The following is a 14370-nucleotide window of genomic DNA, read 5'->3' as shown; positions in this document are numbered from 1 at the left end:
TTTAAAGCTCCAGTAATCATGAAGTATTCTGCATAATGACTTCTTTGCCTTGTGGTACTTTCTTTCATTAATCATAAAACTTGATTGTAGTATTACTTACTTTATATAAGTACTTCTTATACTTCTTCCATGACCAAAAAATGTTCTCAGAGGAAATAAGAGATTATCTCTGGGTCAATTTATGAAAGAAAACCTCTTTATGAAGGAAAATCTTAACAGGAACAAACATAGAATATATGAATTAATAGAACGTTTCTGTACAAGTTTCAGGCAAAGTGTAAAAGCAAAAAAGCGCAGTGATACCGAGGTTTATCACAGTAGCATCTAGTGGACGCTTTAACACACACAACCCTCATGTGTGTTCCACACACACACAACGTCTCCCTCCTGTAGTAAAAGCCAGCTGACGGCGGCTTGACCCCAACACGTCGATGCCACATGCCGGCGAACAGCGCCGCCTTGTTGTTGTGCGTCTCCAGCGGTCGCCCCAAGCAGACAAACACACAGATTCCACCTCCACCTGCTGTAGCCAGCCGTGTGTGTGTGTGTGTGTGTGTGTGTGTGTGTGTGTGTGTAACGATCGATTGTCTCCCAGCTGCCTGATTCTCTCTCTGGCAGCTGTTCCATCCAGAGGCTCCAGAGGATATGAATATTCATGATGCACCTATTCCCCGGACCCCCGTGTGTCTGCAGCTGGACTCACGCACAAACGCACACACGCACAGACAAATTTCTTTTTCTGCCATGTTAACATTGCACCACTAAAATCTATCTTCAACATCTCAGCTGGACTCTGAGAGGAACACTTGTTCAGTCTCGGTCCTCACAGGCCCCTGGAGGACCTCTGCTATAAAAAATAGAAAAATAGTGGTGGTAGTGTTGTGTGAGGCGGCTTTACGGGATTTCTGATGTTGTTGAGACGTATGATGCAGTGAAGGGGGAATACAAAGATGTGATTTACATAGGCCTGGATGGGACAAGGGAGCATAACATGTTAGTCAAGTGAACTATGGTTCCTGTGAGAAGTGCTGAGAAGAAATAACGGGTCAGGGTTGTACAAAGGGTAAAGAAAGTTTTCATTGGGGGGCTGTTGTGTTTAGGTAGAAGTTGTGGTAGAATGAAGAGGTTTGGTTTCTTTTCTTCTTCTATTACAGGGAATCAAGCTATATGAAGTCAGGGAGGAGAAGGTGATTTGTGTTGTTGTACTGTAGCTAAACAAGGAAGTGGTATAAAGAGAAATGCAGGAGTTGGGTTAGATCTAAGAGATGTAGCTGGAAGGTAAGGTGTTTAGTGCACTCTCTGAAGGAGTTAGAGTGGTATTACGAGGTTCTAAAGCTCTTATCTGAGGAATCTGAAATGATGTAAGGAGGTAAAGGAGGATTTTAAGGTGCACTAATATGGTTTCCTCTGTTAGATCAGCTGATATTATGCTGTTGCTTCTTATTGTTGAGTGAGTCTTCATTCTCCCCACTCCTCTATCTTCCTCTCGGGGATTAAGCCTCCCCTTTGGTCTCGGCTGACTGGATGGAGGAGACCTGAGGGTTGTGCAGGGAGAGGGAGGAGGCCCTGCCCAAAGTGGGACCGGACAGACATGTGTTTCTCATTAGGCTCTGCGGAAATAAGTGCTGACCCGTTTGCTCAAGAGGGCAGAGCCGACAATCACAGCCGGTCCAGGAGAGAGGCGGGGGGGGGGGGGGTGGGCTCATGTGGGAGAGAGGGGAGAAGAAGAGACTGGACAATGGGGGCTAGGCAAGGTGGAGTGTAAGGGTTTAGGAGTAGTTTAAGGTGGAGTAAACGGCTGTCTAGCATCCTTTTGAGGTGTAGGAGGTCTGACAGGATCTCCTTAATTCATGTTTGCCAACAAGAGACGGAATTGACACAAACACAAGTCATGTGTCAAGACTACTCACAGGTTTAGAGGTGTGGGGAGGGGGAGGGTGAGTCCCTGTGTCCCACTGTCTCCACGGCATCCTTTATCGTCCTCGCCGCCTGCTGTGATATGATATATGATGTACATGCAAAAAGGTATTTATTCATTGTATGAATAAGGTGGCATGAAATTTAAATGGTCACATTTGTACTTGAGACACTTCCACTGCTTTCAGGGTTTCCACTTAAACTCTATGAAGACTCTGAAAATTATTTCATGCAAACATGCATTGTTTAAAACAATTCTAACACGTTTACTGTGCTTGCACAGTAATATTTCACTCAATCTTTCTTGTATTAGAATGTATTTAGCATAAACAGGGTAGGTTTCCAGCTGTTGGGGGGGATCTGCTCATCCAGCTTTGTCTTCTGACTTCCTGGAAATGTTCTGCCTTGTAGGATAAGGTGCTGAATGTGGTCTGAAGAAGTGTAGGCGGTCAATACAGTACGAGGAGGTAGGTTTTTTTCTGGTTCTTGTAAGAGGGAGTTGAAGGTAGGCAGGAGTTATTTCGGTACATAAAACAATCCTAGTTCCTGCTGCAATATTACATCCCCATTGATCTCTTTGTGTCATTTAAAGCAGTGCCATTGGATCATTTTATTTGGGTTACGACTGACAGCAGATTGGCAACATCCTCATCCTCCTTTAACCAATAAGAGGGGGGCGGGGACAGACTTGTGTTTGAACCCCTTCGGCTCAAAGGCCCCTAAGCTGCGTGTCAAGTTGGAGTCAGAAGGATGTGGTTCCCTCGTTGGCCAGCAGAGGGAGACATTGGACTGTGCACAGATGCACAGGGAGCTTCTTGCAGTCGTCTGATTCCTTGAAACTGTTCTCATCTCTAACATTTGTCCCTCGGCCACGATGCATCCCTGTTTCTTTTTTTAAAACCCGGAGCGTATAAGTTGACACCGCTCTGGACACGAAGACGTGCTTATTAGACGGAATGGGAGTTGTGTTTTTCAGCTGCTTGATATTTCCACCAAACTGGTCGCCGTGGATTCCTGGAACACAAAAGGCCCTGTGCATTCTCCGGCGTGCTACACAATGCACGAATGAAATAGCCCCCGCCCCTCTCAAGCCACAACAAGGCCCACTGGCTGTGGTAGATGAAGACATCAGGAGGATGTGTGGGAGCGTTCTCTCTGCCGTAAAACAAAATAAAAAACAACCCCCCCCTCCCCTCTCCGACAGCAGTGCATGTTGTGTGAATAGCGGGGAGGGGGCGGAGGCCTTGGTCCTGTCCTTCCGCCCCGTGTTAGTTACACTAACCCGGCCGTCCGAGGGCCACAAAAGGACTACTCCCAAATCTCTCCTCGTCGGCTGTCCAATCAGGGCGCGGCTCTGTGAAGCCTCTTAACAAAGTGGCCGAGGAGCTCATGATCAATCATCCCCTAACTGTAATTAATGCAGCCATCCCATTGGTTCCCAGCCTGCCATGGCATCTGCAGTTGCTCTGTGTGTGTCCGGGTGTGTGTGTGTCTCCAGCTGGGTGTGCAGATTCCATGTTTTTATGTGAACAGCTGGGAGGTATCCTCTGTTGTTTTCATATTGTGTTTGGGGGGGAGACTGCACATCTGTTTGTGTGTGTGTGTGTGTGTGTGTGACGCCTGCCTTGTTACCTGCCAGTGTTTTTGTGTTCAGGTGAATTCACTCCATTATAAACACAATGAGGCGATTAAAGCTGCCGTCTGTCAGTCTGTTGAGAGGAATCCTGCCATCACACCGGATCCCCTTAAACAACGTTGTATTCCATGTTAGTTATACAATATTACATTGTTTTTCTTTTGTTCTTGTTGCTGCTCAATGAACGCATTCATGCTCACTATATTCAAATATTTTATATTTTTATATTTTAAGTATATCTCCCAGAAGCAGTTTTATTTAGCATTTCTCGTAAAATTGCTGGAAAACTCAAGGTCATGACCTTCAGCTTGTGATGATAGAAAGGTCCAACAGTCACTTTATTATTTATTTTCCTTTGCAATAGAGAAATAAAAACCTCATGTAGTAGCCTTATTGTAAAAAATACAAAGCTTGATACTGGAGGTATTAAAATGTGTTTTAAAACAAGAACATTTTAACATTATTTTGCTCTGAAAAAGTGAAACTCTGCCACAGCAGTTTCTAGAGGTCAGGGGTAAATACGATATATCAACAAGCGCCTAAGGAACAGCTTAAGACTGCATGCATGAATACATTAATAAGCAAAAAGGAAAGAAATAACAAACCCTAATATAAATACGTAAATAACTATTTACCCATTGGATACATTCAAATTCTTACACTACAACATGTATTTCTACCTTACTTTAATAAAATTTAAAATAATAGAGATTTTGAATCAGGATCTTGAAGATATTAATTTTATGAAAACATTTTTTTTGTCTTCTGTATGTTGAAAAAAAGCCCACACAAAATCTGCCAAAATACACAAGTAAACAAGATGAGCAGGCATGTAATGCCAGTACAAATACATTCATGAGTACAATTACCAGTCCGCAGGTGCAGACTGGTTTCCTGACATAGACGGGACAGAAGGAGGTGGAGGGGGTGTTTGGGTGGAGGACTTTGTGGGGGGGGGGTCTAGCATATGCCGGGCCCTGCTGACAGCTTGCCTACGTTCCCCATCATCGTCGCCCGCAGGCTTCCTGCTTCTTCGTCTCAAAGAAGGCAGAGGATTTTCAATTCTTTTTTGGGGGTGGGGGAGGGGGGGGGGGGGGCTCCAGTCAGGTTGGGGTCCTGGAGAAACCTGGTGTGCGTGGGCAATCTGCTGCCGAGGGAAGAGCGAAGGCATTAATATAAACGTGTGTGTGTGTGTGTGTGTGTGTGTGTGTGTCTGTGTAAGAGAAAGCCTGGTTTAGATATGTGAGACAAAAAAGAAGAGGATGAAGAAGAATAAGAAAGAAAAATGTGAGGAGCTAGTCTCTCGTCAGGGTTGACCTCCGACCTCTCGCTGCTTTCCCTTCAGCGCTTAACAGATATTTTGGTTATCTTGTATGATGTGAAACTTTCTTCCTCGGCCGGATCCATAAACTGAACACACAGAGAGTTTTGATACCACACACACACACACACACACACACACACACACACACACGTCTCTCTGTGAGGGAGGCCGGAGGTGAGAGGAGGAGATGTGCCATCCAAGCACTGATGAACCGCTGACTCGACTGGTTCCTGCATCCAGCAGACTCTCTTACCTTGACCCTCCTTTTGGTCAGAACCAAGACCACGCTACGTTCACGGCTCGCACCTTCGGACCGGGTTAGGTTAAAAAAACCTACAGTACAAACACGGCCATCTGCTGCGGTGTTGGTTAGGATGTGGGCGGCCTAGCCTCGCACAGCGACTACGGAAACGGCCGGTTAAATGGAGGAGTAAAACCATAGACTCTGCATGTAGGGTGCACGTAGTCATCGTCAGTCCAGTTTGCCGATTTGGCTGACGCCGTCTTGGAATACGCCCCTTACCATCAACAAGTGGAGGTTACCTGATTTGGAATGCGGAGGAGTGATGTAGATACGCTATATACATGGCTCTGGTAGCAGCAGTGACCTGTCAATCACAGTGACCCACCCTAAAGCATCCCCTGCTCTATGGACTATTTGACCCTAAATGGAGCCGCATTTATTGTGGTTGCGGCGCTCTGTGCTGGTTTTTCTGTCCTCGCGTTCCTCTCAATCTTTGTGTGTAACCTGGAGATATTTGGGCTGGTATCACTCTCGGTGGTATCGTGCAACGGCATATGTGTCTCACACGTGCTGCGAGCACACACGCGCTCACTTGCTCATCAATGAAAGTCGGTCAGAGGGGGGCGTTGGGGGGGGGTTCCGGCCTCTCCCCATTACTCTGCCAGGCCATCTGTTCATCCTGCCTCCCTCTCATCGCACAACTGCCTTCCTGTTTCATCCTCTTCTTCTTCTGTTGGAGCCACACAAACCCAACACACAAACACACACACGCATGCACACACAGGCTTGGTTGAAGGTGCTGGACGAGGCTTGCGTCCTCAGAGTGAGACGAGTTCATTGTGCGATTGATGAGACTTTTTGTCTCAAAAAACACTCAAATAAAGCGAGCCAGAGAGAGAAGAACACTGCAGGTGTGTGTTTGTGTGTGTGTGTGTGTGTGTGTGTGTGTGTGTGTGTGTGTGTGTGTGTGTTGGTGAGACGGGAAAACAGAGCATGCACTGAAGTCTTAAACACCCTCCCACCCACGCGATCGCTGCTGTCCAAACTGTGGCCCCCCCCATAAAAAGCTATATTTCGCTGTATTACCAACTGTTATAGCTGTTAGTTGTCAAACTAGATGTTTCTTAATAAAGGACTGTGCTCAAAGCTAAATAGTTAAAAGCATAGGAAATAAGAGCAAACATGTGCTACTGCTAACCAGTAGCACTAAGGTGCATTTTTTAAATATTTTTTTATTTATTTTATACAGTTTTATTCGGTTCTGTTCGGATTCTAAAATGTGTGTTTTAAATTCAATTAATGTTCAATATTTTCTATATTAATATTTCTTAGTAAAGCTGTTAGCTATTCCACCATGTGCTACAGACACAAAACCAGGTAGGAGAGGCTAAAAAGCTCCGGCTCAGACCAGTCACCAACTCTTCTCTTTTACCCATCTCCTGCTCTCTCTCTGGTTGTGCGAGCTTGGTGAGGCTTGCTCTCAGGCCTAGTGCTGTTGGCCAATCTCCAGCCTGCCAGCAGCTCAGTGGGAGCAGGTGGAGCCTCCATCCCCCATCTCTCTCACACACACACACACACACACACACGTTGTGGTCCTGCAGTATTTTTTAGCCCAAACCGCCGCCGACATCAGCCCGTCTCCATGGTGACGTCCATGTAGAGATTTTGAGTTTCTCCTCACGTCTGATTGGTTGACTGTAAGTAAGTGTTGTGGGATGTAGCTCGAATATCTCATAATAACCTGAAGTCACTCTGATGTGCTCTGACTCAAATCTCAGATCTTCTTTTTCTTTCTTTCCTTCTTTTTCTTGTTCCTTTACTTTCAGCGTTTCTCCTTTTTGTTCCTCCTTTCCTACGTCTTTTCCCTTCCAAATTCCATCTGTAGCTTTCTGTCCATTATTCTTCTTCTCTTCTTTTCTTCTTCGTCTTTTCCTCACTTTCAAGGAAAGCACATACATCCTCTCTGAAATATTTTAAATACTTTTAATCGCATCATTTAAAACACATTTCCACAGACTGATTGTTCATCACCTACAGAAGCTTTGTGATTTCCTTTAGAACTTCAACATTAAGTTGAGGGGGTTTGAACAAAGTTTAGTCGGTCAACACTGAGTTTGTGAAAAAGAAGAACATCCATTCAACATAACTCAAAGCGTTGTGTTAATTCAGGGTTGATCCGTTGTCATGGCAACTGCTGCCACGTGATGCTGATGGTGAGGGTCTGACATGTAGATGAAGGAGAGTTGGAGCTGCAGTGTGAACGCAACCAGGTGTGTGTGAAGAGGTTGCACCTGGGAGAAGAGATCGCTGTGTGTGTGTGTGTGTGTGTGTGTGTGTGTGTGCGTGTGTGTGTGTGTGTGTGTGCGTGTGTGTGTGCGTGTGTGAGCTTCTAGACAAAATGATAACTTTAACTAGATGTCGTATCAAAGTCCGAACCATCATTAAAGCCGCTGAAGAAGCGAGGGACACAAAGCTCTTTCGCCATGTGGTCTGACTCTCGAAGCTCTTTGTTGTCTCGCCCTGTGGCCTGCTGGGAGATTTTTGGCAGCAAGGGAGAACATCTTGTCAGTCAATCGGTGTGAAGCTATGAATGGATGAGTTGACAGCGTGGTTTATTGATGACTTGCTGCTGTGGGTCATTTTATCTTAAATATTTTACTGTCATTCTTATAGTAAAATGAAATGTAAAATAAACAGAATGATCAGTAAGTCTTTGTCCATTCAAGGTTGGATCAAAATATTTTGTATTAACAGATGCAAGTACACCTAAATATATCTCTTCATCCATGTTCCTGTGATAGAATAATTATTATTCTTTTAATTAGAGTAATTTAGTGTTGCAGTGTCAGTCTGTTGGCTCTAGAGGGCGCCTCAGGCTTCTTTATTGACACATTTTATTTTATTACTGGTTTATAATTGTATCACTTAATACAGCAACATTACATGCAAGAAGAGGGGAAAGTATTTTAAAATGATGTAAGTAATGATGTTACATCACCATTAATGCGCCTGTGGCTCTGCAGCTTGATGTATTGAAAGAATCCAAGCTGGTACTCTCTGCCACGTGAGTCACGTATCCATTTAAGCATCCAATTCCAAAAATATCAATGAGTCAAGAAAAAAAGAATAAGCTAAAAACAGAAACAAGCTATTCTCCTCCGGATATCAGCCCCCCCCCTTGTGAGTAGTCCATGATCACCATGATCACACATCAAGATTATTGATCATAGCGAAGACTCCGATTTAATTGCTCTGATCTAATTGGCTCCTCTTTGTTTTGACCTTCGTTGTTTCGCCAGCTGATAACGGGCCTCGGCTCAGTAAATGTGCGGATTGTCTTGTTAAATCACGCCGGCCGCCTTTCTATTAACATAAAAGCTTCTGTTCATTAACCTCGGACGACTCGCGGCTCCGCGCCTGGAGGACTGAGGACCCTGCCATGGAGGGGGAGGAAGGGGGAGGAAGCGGGGGGGGGAGGGGGGGGTGCTGAGGTCGGGTGCAGATTTATTTAGAAAGAGCCGCTTACAAACAGGTGCCTCACTAGACAAACTCCGGCTTCGGGGACTCCGAGGGCCGCTGTCTCGTAAATTCACTATAATGAGGATTTCAAATGGAGAGTAATAAAAGGGTTTTATGTGGAGACGCTTCTGAGGGCAGAAAGTTTTGCCGACCGAAATGTATATTTACTACAGTGAGTACCCATAATATTAGTACCAAAAATGATACTGTTACTTAGTTCGAACATAACACACAACATTATACATTAAATGAGGTAGTACCTCGTGTACCTCGTGTCGAAACGTCTTCCCTTTAAAGATGTACAGTGTGTTAGCAGTATTCATGCGAACCTACGGTACAACTTTTCAGCTCAGGTGCTCGCGCTGATCTGCACGTGCAACCTCCGCTGGTCGCTGCCCAGTCTTTGCTTCCCCCGAATATCCGCACCGACAGCAGAATTTACCCCCCCCCCCCCCCCACCACCACCACCTTTACACTCGCATGCACGGGCATTGCAGCGCGGGCTTTCGTCAAATTTGCACGTAGGGATCAGAGCCGCGTGCACCTGAACCAGCGGTGCACCGACTCCGCCGCGCGTCGCTCCGCCTCGGCCGGGACGGAGCGTTCGCTTCCCGCTGCTCGGAGCGGGCTGCCCCGGGTTATGTGGATCCAGCGGACCATGGAGAACAATAGGGGGAGAGAGAGGAGATAAACAAACAATCAAAAGCCACTGAACTTCTGTAAAGTCTGTAGCGATCGAACCAAATAAACAAAGACGGAGAGAAGCCGGCGAACCGTGACGCGCCGTGCCTGGACTGCAGCCCCACTATTTTCTCTGGATTATTGTTCCACTAGAGTTGCTCACAGACGGACAGCTGGCGGACAGGAAGCATCCAGAATAAAGTCTCTCACCTGCGCCTCCTTTGTAATGGTACGCAAGTATGAGTCTTTGTAACTGTTTTATAACTACAGTACAACTGGATAACAACTCCGTAATAACACGTCTCACTCTATTATTATTTATATGTATTTGGTTATTATAATTAGAACTATTGCTGTTCTCATCCTTGGACGTAGTACCAGATGTTTTGGCGGTATGTGGAATGCAGTGAACCAGCGCGTTCTCTACTCTCCTTTTTTATCTTAATTTGCCGTCCAATCAGACGCAATGCTGGTGTTTAAATTCCACCGGTTCTGTCCAATCGTAGAGTATTTAAGCAGCGGTAGCGGTGACGTCGCGGCTTCTGATTGGCTTTGCTGCAGTTGGAGGCTGCCCGAAAATGACTGTATGCGGTCCTAAATATGTTCATGTGTCATTAAGTTTATGGGGACTTCATTGTGTTATATAATATCTTCTCTCTTAAGTGATTGCTTTGCTTTGATGCTTTGATTGGTACTGCAGAGAATTTTAATAGATTACATTGTGCATTCTAATTGTGATGATATACTTTTCTTACGTCTTATAATATTTATAATCCTCTGTACTGGTATCCAGAACTGTTTCTACCTCCTGATGTGACATCTGTAATACTGAGCCAATATGCGGTTCTCTGAGGTGATTTATTCTCCTTTTTGTGGGCCTTGATCTCCTCTTATCATCTTTTAACGGTAGGGACACACACAGTGTGAGTCCCTGCTGGCTTTTGGTGGATAACTTCTCTGTGGACCAACATTCCTCATATGTCCCTGTAAGGCCTTTGTATGTGTCGGTGAGATTCTTCAAATGTTTTGACACATTTTAGCACTAAGTAACTTGTAAGAGCTCCAACGGTTTGTTTTTGTGACGTGTCTTGGTTTCTGCGTGTTGTTGAAGCTGTGGGGTTGTTGTTCAACTGGCTCCACCAGCTCCATTCATCAGGAGTTTAAACACCTTCAGAGACCAGTAGAGCCTGACACTTCCTATCTTTGCCTCCGCTACATTTCAGGCTGTAATATTTCTACTTTGTTCTCCATTTATCTGTCAGCGACTGAAGTACACTTACATCTCATTGTACTGTTTGCACAGTGGTCTCTGAAGGGGCCTCAAACAGCAGAACGAGTACTTTTTACGCTTCAGCACGCCCTGATTTCAATCCTTTTACTTCACATCTAAAGTGCACAACTTCCACCCTTTTAACGGAGTATTTTTAACAGCTTTTTTCTCTACTTAACACATGACATTTTTATTTATTATTATTCAGAAACAAGGCTGCAATTAAGCATATTTTAACACTTAAATAAAATAATGAAAAAACAGAAAGAAATCACTATCAAAACCAGTATTCCACAATAACAGCATTTATACATGAAATGGAATGTATTATTGGATAAACAGAAAAAATAATAATAAAATTGAATAGTACCCTTTAGAGGTCAGGGGGTCACGTGCCGCAGGGGTGTATACATTGTAACAGAGCTGACAATCTCTACAACATCTCAGTCGGCTTCCCATTGACTGCACTCTTAAGCGACTCTTTGAGCAAGTTTCGCCCTTTTCCGTTAATTTGAAAGTGGCCTTTTGCGCACGAGATGTGAGCGCGTTTTCGGTCACGCAGCGGTGTGAGTACGCGAGAGGGAGCGACGCCGCGGGCTTGACTTGCACTTGATCGCGCGAGGCAAGGAGAGACGGTCAGTCGGGGGGGAAGGAGGGGGGGAGAGGGGTACCGTGCAAAGTTGCGGGACTTTGGCGGAGCCGCACAAACGGACTCTCCGCTGTGACTGTGGGGTTCGTTCGCGAAAACATTCCTTCAGAGCTGCGGAGGAATCTCCACCACGTGTTTTTAAATCAATAAAGATCTAACTGATTAGTTTAATCTCCACGTTCTGCAGAGCTCCGGAGCGCACACTCACACGGACACGCATACGAGCAGCGGCGGCCACCGGATCCCACTTGTGAATCGATGGCGTTCTCTCTGATCGATAATCCGAGTGTGTGATCACTTGGAGCTCTGCAGGGGTCACTGCGCACTGTCCCGCGGACGCACGCACGCACGCGCAGCCACACCGACGCAGTCCGGGCGACCGAGCTGCGAGTGCATGTCCCGGAGCTCGGAGCATCAGACAGGCATGAGGATCGGCGAGGAGGTGGCGCTCCGCTCTGCGCCCGGGACAACGCACCGACTCTCTCTCTCTCTCTCTCTCTCTCTCTCTCTCTCTCTCTCTCTCTCCCTCTCTCTCTTTCTACCCGTTACCGTCTCCTCCCGTTGGAGATAAATTAACGGAAAGCAGCTGTCCGCTGTTTTAGAGGCGAGGCTGCCGTCTGGCAGCTCAAGGATCCCGTTTTGCCTCTTTCTTTCTTCCCGGTCAGTTCTCTTTTCCCGGGACTCCGCTGCTACCGCTTCGCCGCGCCCCTCCAGTCCCGCGCACCGAGGAGCCGCCCCGCCGCACGCCGGCCACAGCGCCCCGCAGGACGGATCGACATGTTGCAGAGGATCGCCGGTGGCCGCGGATCTCCGGCGGTTTGAAATGCAGTTTCGGGACGTTTTGGAGCTTTACACCGTCCACCGCCTCCACCGGCCGCTCTCGCCTCACGACCCCCCGGCACCGACTCCACACCGCGCCTCCCGTGACTTTTTGTAATTTTTCTGCATTTCTAACAGGACTTTTTAATATTGTTTCCGGAGATGTACTTCGTGTCTGGGCTTAAAGTGGCGCGCTCCCCGGCGGAGGGCCTCTAACAGGTCCGGACAGTACATGTAACCCGAGGCGGAGGTCAAAGTTCACCGCTGGTTGGAAATGTGAAAGCGAAGGGGGCAAAAGGAGGGCTCTATTCCCCCCTCTCTCTCTCTCTCTCTCTCTCTCTCTCTCTCTCTCACACACACACACACACATACACTCACTCTTTTTTTCTGTTCTTTGCTTTTTTCACACAACACACCACTGCGCACACTCACGCGCAAATACACACACAGGCTGGAGTTGCAGTAACACCCCCCCCCCCCCCCCACACATACACAAACACACGTACACAAACCTCTTCCAGATCTAAGATTAGATCCGACCGATATGTATTCTCCGCTATGTTTAACACAGGTGAGTGTCCTCTTCAAACTTTTTTCCTTTTAATTCTCTTAACAGTGTTGTTCCTTTGCAGCGCTCCGACATAGACCCCTATGTAGTCCCGTGTGGACGCGTACCGTCCGCCTCTCTCTCTCTCTCTCTCTCTCTCTCTCTCTCTCGGTGTTCCTCCGCGCGGCGGCACATGGCGGACGCAGCCCGAGAAGTTGCCTCAGTTAGCGGGAGTTGGCAGTGACCAATAGGGACTCGCTTCATGGCAACTTCTCACCCCCGCGCGTGCTTTTCTGTGCTTGTTTGAGGCGCTGGTTGTGTGTGTTTTCTGTGCGGGCTGGGAAGACACCTTGTCCCCGACTGTTCGTTTGACTTAACCCCCCCGCCCCCGCCTCCCACCCGCTCCTGGGTCCCACTTGCGCGGCTCAGCCTTGACCGGAGCTGCGTGCTGACTTTCACGGGAATGTCGCTTGTTCGTGCGGGACTTGACTGACTCTTTTACCGTAAAGTTTGAATGCTATATATTTGCGCACAATAATCTAGACGTGTGAAGTCTCTGTTCGTTTATGCTGTCTTCAGCCCACAAACTTTCCAACTGCTCCACACCCAGAGACTGCACAGTTTTAGGTGAGACATGATGGGAGATATTTGAATTCAATTTTTTTTTTCCAATTCAAAAGACATGTTGTTTCCAGTGGGAAAAGGCTTCTGTATTTATGGTGCATTTGTCGAGGGATCAGTGTACAAACAAGGAGCATGAAAGGCTCTGCAGGAGTCTTAGTCCAACCTACAGCCCTTTTTTATTCTTTTCTCTGGCAGCTTGTATTTACGTCTGATCCTGTTCCGTTAAGGGAAAAGGTGGTTTTTAAAATCGATCGCTTCCTTCCTGCTGCTGTCCAGGCCTCAGGAACCTGCAGGCCTGACTCAAAATATGCGTCTGCAGAAATACTAACACTAAAGCCAGAAGGTTGGTGTCAGAGGTGGCCTGAGGCGACACAGCAGCAGACCTGCATCGAGCAGAAAATCTTCCCAAACTAAATGTTATTCCTCACATTTGATTTGAGTGGTGACTGATGATTTTGGATTTGTTTCCAGTCCCCAAATCCCTGAATTTAAATAAAACCTCTTTGCATATTTATCCGTTCGTAACTTAAATCTGACCTAATTTTGTCTCTTTAAAAAATGTAACATTTTGCTCTGCCTTCAGTGTTGTGTCTGAGGTCAGAGGTTAGAAATAAAGGGGATTTAAGAGCTTTTTTGGGGTGTGACCTCATGGAGATTCTGGCTGCAGATTTGGCTTCCTCTTGTAGGAATTATCGTCTTAATCTCCTGAATTAACCACAGCACATGGACGCAAATAGATTTAAATTATAAATTGAATCTCTCTGATTTATATAAAAAAAATTATACATTTTTATTTTATTTTACATCCATATTTAAAAACCACCAATTATTTTGCATGTATTTTGTTATTGGCATGAAAATGAAATTGGATGTCATGTTTTTTATTATTTATAACCAAACAATTTTTTTCTCCTTACCGATCCAGAAATAAGATCATTGATATTTAATTTTTAACATTTTCTAAATAAGTGTGTCCATTGAGAGTGTGAAGAGATCATGCAGTAACATGACTGTGGATCATTTAGTGGACATCGGGTTTTTTAACACCTTGGCTCGTCGTCGTTTATTTGGGACTCGTCGGCTGCAGCTTTGTTGAATCCAAAAGTCCCCCCCCCCCCCGAAAAAATGAAATAGGTTTGT

At 46.0% G+C, this 14370-nt stretch overlaps 1 protein-coding gene across 6 annotated transcripts in view; it reads left to right on the top strand.

Moving 5' to 3' along the window:
* nfia (nuclear factor I/A) overlaps nt 1-14370 on the top strand; it is a 127790-nt gene that overhangs the window by 20052 nt on the left and 93368 nt on the right. Inside the window, exon 1 of one of the 6 annotated variants that reach the window (XM_062563398.1) lies at nt 9152-9550. The exons of 4 other annotated variants lie outside the window; for them this stretch is intronic. In XM_062563398.1, coding sequence (XP_062419382.1) covers nt 9548-9550 — 3 coding nt within the window. In that variant the 5' untranslated portion in view covers nt 9152-9547. Of the gene's footprint in view, nt 1-9151; nt 9551-11220; nt 12631-14370 lie in introns of those variants that run through there. One more of the 6 variants, XM_037469874.2, reaches the window with a different exon arrangement.

Source organism: Pungitius pungitius, chromosome 7, assembly GCF_949316345.1.
Source record: "Pungitius pungitius chromosome 7, fPunPun2.1, whole genome shotgun sequence".
NCBI lineage: Eukaryota > Metazoa > Chordata > Actinopteri > Perciformes > Gasterosteidae > Pungitius > Pungitius pungitius.
This window is presented reverse-complemented; position numbering and strand designations above follow the sequence as displayed.